At 54.9% G+C, this 6,157-nt stretch overlaps 1 protein-coding gene across 3 annotated transcripts in view; it reads right to left on the bottom strand.

Moving 5' to 3' along the window:
- Positions 1 to 1,267, bottom strand: part of CD276 (CD276 molecule) — a 30,209-nt gene extending 28,942 nt beyond the window's left edge. The window contains exon 1 of one of the 3 annotated variants that reach the window (XM_024557452.3): positions 1,200 to 1,267. In XM_024557452.3, coding sequence (XP_024413220.3) covers positions 1,200 to 1,244 — 45 coding nt within the window. In that variant the 5' untranslated portion in view covers positions 1,245 to 1,267. Of the gene's footprint in view, positions 1 to 432; positions 503 to 830; positions 977 to 1,199 lie in introns of those variants that run through there. The other 2 variants (XM_024557453.4, XM_053928586.2) reach the window with 2 other exon arrangements.
- Between the last annotated feature and the right edge of the window lie 4,890 nt (positions 1,268 to 6,157).

Below are 6,157 nucleotides of genomic sequence, written 5' to 3' on the forward strand. Positions count from 1 at the left end.
TTCCCTCCCGGCTCCAGCCAGCTGGTTAAGCTTTTTAGAATCACCAACATGGTGACAGATCTGCCCACAGGCCCCCTGCACCCCCCCCAGCCCCGGGGCCTCAGCAATCACGACCACCCACCCCGCCTCCTCAAGCAGCGTGCGGGGAGGGCCGGTCGCCGCGTGCCCCAGCCCCCTGGGCTGGAGGGAGGGGGTGGCCAGGTTGGAGGCGGGGTTGGATTCCAGCCGCCCCCTGCTGCCTCTGGGCCCGGGAGCCAGCGATGCCGCCCGGGTTCTCCCTGCTCCCGCCGCAAGGGCCAGCTCCGGACCGGGAGAAGGCCGGGTGGCTGCGCCCTACGAGGGAGGGGACGCTGCACTGCCCGCTCCAGCGGCCTTGCAGCAGGGACTGGCCCAGACAAAGGCTGCCCGAGCCCGCGCCACGCAAGCACTCACCGCGCCGCGCCCACTCCCGGGAGCCGGGACTCGGCGGACCCGCGGAGTCGCCGCCGCCGTGAGGCCGGACCCCAGTGAGGGTCGGGGGGGCGCCGGGGAGTCAGAGGGGCGGGGCGGGCTGGAGGAAGCCGTGGGCCAGGAAAGGCGGCGGGAGCGCCCAGAGACCGGATTGGCCCGGCGGCGGCGTTTTGGGGCCGAGGCCTGAGCCCGCCCGCTGGGCAGGACGCGGGGCCTGGACCCCGCCCCTGAACCCAGTCCTGGCCGCGCAGGGAGAATCGGGGGCCGGGGAAGGAGGTGCTGGCCTACTCGCTGCCCCTCCTCCCCCTCGTCCCCACGCTCCCAGGATCCAAAGTTTGTTTTTCGCGAGGGGGACAGTGGGCCGGTCACTGACTTCCCACCTGCTCCTCAACAGGCTGCTGGCGGCAGCGCGGTGCTCCCATTGAGCCCTCCGACCTCAGGCCCCCTTCCCTGGACGCCAGGCTGGTGCCGCAGGCTGGAAAGGGTTAATTCCACTGCGAGGAATTAAGAGCTGCTCTATAAATACGGCGTAATGGGCGCCTGAGCCAACCGCAGGGTAATTTCCACCCAGCTGGTTTTCCTCTTTTCCTTCCGCCCACGGCAACCCCACCTCCACCCCCCTACCCCCCCACCTCCGGCGGCCAGCCCCAACCCTAGCCACACGCCGGGCGCTGGCCAGATCAGCTTGGCTCCCAAGGAGGTTGCAACTCTGGCCACCTTGGTGCAGGCTCTGTCCTTGTAAGACCCACCTCCAGCCTGGGAGGACTTGGGGGCCAGACTCGGCCTTGTCCCATCCTTCCCTGCGCCAGTTGTGCGGCCTGTGCTTCAGCTACAGACAGCAGGAGCTCCAGGGACACCGGCTTCTGTGGGACAGGCTCCTGCCACGCTGGGCCTCTGCGCATCCTCACAACAGCCCATCAAGCAGATAATATTGTCCCTGTTTTGCTTTTGCCAATCCTGCAGCCAAGTGGCCGTGACCATGGGGGAGGGCTGGAGGAACATGCAGGAGCACCAGCGTCTGCCTGTCAGCCACTTAAAGCTCTTCACCGTTGTGCCTCATTTCACCTTCACAAGTGGGTGAGGCAGATGCTATGACTACCCTCATCTTTACAAGCAAGGAAATCAAGACACAAAGACTAAGTAACTTGCTTCGCAATAACCAACTATGAAGTGGAAGAACCAGGGTTTTCCCCATTGAACTTAGTGCTGAATTCATACTTACCTGTGTGTGTGTGTGTGTCTTTGTGAACACGTGAGAAACTCCATGTTTGAGTCTCTGTGCACAGGCAGCCCTGAATACAAGTTTGACGGTGGCTGTGGCTGGCTGGCTGCTCCTCGGGATGGGAGCAGGGTGTGGGGCATCAAGGCCAGGCCATCTCGTCCAGGGTCCCTGGAAGTCATCAGCTTCCCCACCAGTCCACACTGCTCCCCCTGCCTTGTCAGGCCCTGTGCTGCCTGGGCCTGGCCTCACAGGTCTCAGGATGAGTAGTCCCACCGGGCCCCGCACAAACCCGGGGCAAAGTGTCCAGGGAGAAAGGTGTCCCTGGGCTGACAGCCAGGGGTCCTGCAGTGGAACCCTTGAACAAATCTAGAGGAATTTACTTTCCTTCCTTTGTCCACAAGTCAGTCCTGTGCTCTGCGCCCTGCTGCGGTGACCCAGGGTCGCGTCCCAGAGGACTATAGGCCAGCAGGGAAGGCATGACTCAGCGGTGATGGACAACAGTGAGGGAACAGCACAGGGCAGTGATGGTGGGGGCTGGGGTGGAGCCTTGTGATAAAAGTCAAAAGACAGTATGATACAATTTTTCAAGAGGACAGGTCAGGAGGGAAGGAAATGAGTATTGGCTCTCATTCCTGGAAGCAGAGGCTGGAGAGGGCACTGATCCCGCAGAAAGTGTGAACAGCTGGGGCAGGGGATACACAGCATGTCCGCCGGACAGGCTCTGCTGAGACTCAGATACCTGGCCCCAACACAAACAGCTAGAGTGACCGTCTCAGCACGGGGGAATCTCTTCAATTTGGATAATGTTCGTAATATGCCTGGTTGAAAATGCAGCCTTTCTCAGACTGCCTTGCCGCAGAGGAGGTCATGTGGCCCACTGTGGCCCATGAGACAGGAGCGAAGCTCACTGGTTGGAGTTTTGGGGAAAGCTTGCTAAAGAAGAAGATTTACACTATGGAAAACAGCAGGGTACTTCTTCAAAAAATTAAAAATAAAATTCCCATACGACCCAAAATTCCCACTTCTGGGTATGGACTCAAAAGAATTGAAAGCAGGGTCTCACAGAAATATTGTACACTCATGTCCGCATCAGCGTCATTCACACCTGCCGGAAGGAGGAAGCGACCCGAGTGTCCAGTGGATGAGTGGATAGACAAAATGCGGTGTATTCGTGCAACAGAACATGACTCACCCTTAAAAAGGACGGGCTTTCTGACACGTGCCACAACCTGGACGAGCCCTGAGGACAGTATGCGCAGTGAACTAAGCCAGTCACAAAAAAACAAAACACTTTGTGACTCTAGATAGTGAGCCATCCAGAGTAGTCGCTTTGTTGAGACGGGAGGTGGAGTGGCGGCTGCCAGGGGTTTGTGGGGAGGAGGGAACGCAGAGTCGTCATTTAAATGGGTATAGCGGGTTGGTTTTGCAAGATGAAAAGACTTCTGGAAATTGGTTGCAAAACAATGTGAATGCACTTAATACTACTGAACTATGCACTTAAAAATGGTGAAGGTGGGACCTGCCTGGTGTGGCTCAGTTGGTTGGGCTTCATCCCACAAAATGAAAGGTTGCCAGCTCAATTCCCGGTGAGGGCACATCCCTGGGTTGCAGGTTTGGTCTCTGGTAGTGTCGCGGTCGTGGTGTGAATGAGGGGCAAGCGTTTGATGTTTCTCTCTCACATCAATGCTTCTCCCTCTCTCACTCCTTCCCTTCCCCTCTCTCTAAAAATAAATAAATAAAAACTTGGAAAAAATGGTTAAGATGGTAAATTTTTATGTATATTTCAACACAATTTTTTTTTTAAAGGAATGGGTTTAGTGGCATGTGTCTTTGCCTTTTGCTTTTCTCTCTCCTTTTTCTCGGTGCCCAGAGTGCAGACGCAAAACAAACGTAAAGCAGCCATCATGTAATTAAGGGACAGAAACTAAGGGTGGCCAGGAGAAAGTCAGAAGGAGCCTGGTACCTCGAGGCATTGTGGAGCTGCCACCCCAGCTCTGGATTGCTGCCAGCCCTTGGCCTGGCCCCCAGGGTACCGTTGCTCACTCAGGACTAATGAGGAAAAGATGCTTACCTTTGATAGTCTTGTCCTTTCCCGGGCTATCTATAAGGAATATCAGACCATTATTCTGGCAAAGGAACAGGGCGTGTATTTGGGGTGGGGGTCTGAACCTCTTATTACTCTCCCCAGGAAAGAAATAGTTCATGGTGAGATTCAGCTTCCTTTTGCCTCCTCCGACATATCGAAGGACAAGGAGCCCCCTCATCGACTGAACACACTTGAAGAGCTCCAGAGCCCAGAGCAGCTGTCTGGAGCAGCTAAGGAGCCCATCTCTTAGAAAGCAGAATGATACTCAAAATCTATTCATTTCCATAAGAAAAAAAAATGGACTTTTGTCAGTGCTGGGGTTTAAGGCCCCATTTGGGCATCTTTTCAAGGATTTCTGTGACACCAATATTTCGGCATTGGCCTCACTCTGCTCAGGCTGGTGGCTGCATATTACTTGGTGAGGTGTTTGCATTTTCAGGCCTCAATTCCTTGCTACTTCAGCAAAGGCCACCCCCACCCTGCTCGCTCATTTCAGGCTCACCAGGCTGCCATCTGGAGCCATCCATTCCACCCATACTGTCTAAGGCAACCATGTTTCCTCCAAATGACCAAAGCCAGTGTAGGGTTGCATATGGTACGTAGCGACACTGCAGGTTCCTGCTTTCTAGTTCCTTATTCCCAGCGCTTAAGTGTTGGAGTAGACTTCAGGTGTCTAGCTCCAAGTATACCCACCTGGAATGTCCTGGCCAGCAACATAACAGGAGCAGCCTAAAAAAGGGGAGGTGCCTCCAAGGAGGCTCACTGGGGAGCACCTCACCCCATCCCCAACACATATCTCCCAGCAGGGCTTGTATGACTGGCTGCCTTCAGCTGACCCACCCTTTTCACTGTCTGCCCTGCTCCTCCCATGTCCCTGATGGAACCATTCAGCCCCACCTCCCTTTCCTCTTCCTTGGCCGTAGACCAGGCTCACGGGGCTCCAGACACCAGGAGTCCATCTCCGAGTCTGTGTCCTGCTGCTAGAGTGCCAGGGCGGTCCTCCAAAGAGACGGGTTGGGACAGAGTTAAAAACAAAACAAAATAAAAACAGCACCACAGGGCCCAGGGAAATCTTCCACCCCGTGGGGAGTTTTTTGTCTAGTGACTTCTAATCACATGCAAATAACTTGCTAATAACTGAGAGTGAGGCCTCCTTGGATGTTGTGCCATGGGTGCTTCCTTTATGTCACCGTCACCCTCACCCTGGCCCTGCTCTTAGGTTTGGCCTAAGACAGGCTCAGAGAAGAGAGTACAGAATAGACGTAACAGCTCCAGCTTGAAGAGTGAGGTTGAGTGCCCTGGGCTGGGAGAACAAGGGGTCCAGCATCAGAAGTTGGCAGTGGAGAGCCTGGTAAGGAAGAAGGTGGATAAACCACTTAAACCCAGAAATCCTCATCTCCATCTAGGTGCTAAACCTTTAGTACTAATATTGCTGTTTCCAGTCGCAGGGTCTATTATCATCATGTGATTTTAGTTGGGCTTGAGACAATGTGCCCGGCTACCTTCAGGACATCTGAACATAGTCCCATCTGAATATAGGGACTATGGGACACAGGGAAGGCTTAGCTGCCCAATGGTGAGAACAGTTTATTGTTGTTCCCAGTGGGGAGTTCTCAGCCTGCTGTTCTTCGTGTCAATCCCTCATTTCTGAGGCAGGACCACCAATGGCCATCGCTAGCCCCCTTTCCTTCCCTGGCTTCTCTCAGCCCACTGTCCCTCTCTTCTGGACAAATATGGTATGCAGTGGAAGTAGCTCCTCTTGGACCAGGTCTTGGCTGCTGCTAGGTCTCCACTCGGGTCCGCGCTCCTGGAGAAAAGCCCGGGCGGGGATCAGCGGGCCATAGGAGCTGTGGCATCCTCAGGCAGTGAACAAGGCTCAGCTCTCTATCCATGTCCCTCTGCCCTGTTTCTGCCACCAGAAGTGGGGCTCTCTACGTACCGACCCACTTCACCCAATGTTGCTACTGAGCTGTGGGCTGTTATTTCTTATTGGCTTTTTCCACTTTGAGGGCTAGCAGTTGCTAATGAATACAATCTTGCATTTGTTTTCTTAAAGCTGGTCTTTCAGCACAGTGACATATTTGGCACCTCTTCTTTCCTCATTTCCCATGATGAGATCATCACAAACATAACTTCTAAAGGAATCCGTACAGCCTGACTCTGCAAGGAAACCCTTGGGTTTCCAGACGGACACTTCAGCAGCAGCAGTGGCTTCATCCACTCAGGGAAGTATGTGTCCACCTCTGAGGAATGACCCCAGCCACCGAGTTTCTCCCCTCACCCTAGAAATTCCCCAATCAGCCCTTCATCCTGTCAGGGATAACACTGCCGTCCAAATGTGATCCCTCTCCACCACCCTCTGCCTCTCTGTAAATATTCACACAGTCCGGTTCCTCTCG

This window comes from Desmodus rotundus, chromosome 7 (genome assembly GCF_022682495.2).
Source record: "Desmodus rotundus isolate HL8 chromosome 7, HLdesRot8A.1, whole genome shotgun sequence".
NCBI lineage: Eukaryota > Metazoa > Chordata > Mammalia > Chiroptera > Phyllostomidae > Desmodus > Desmodus rotundus.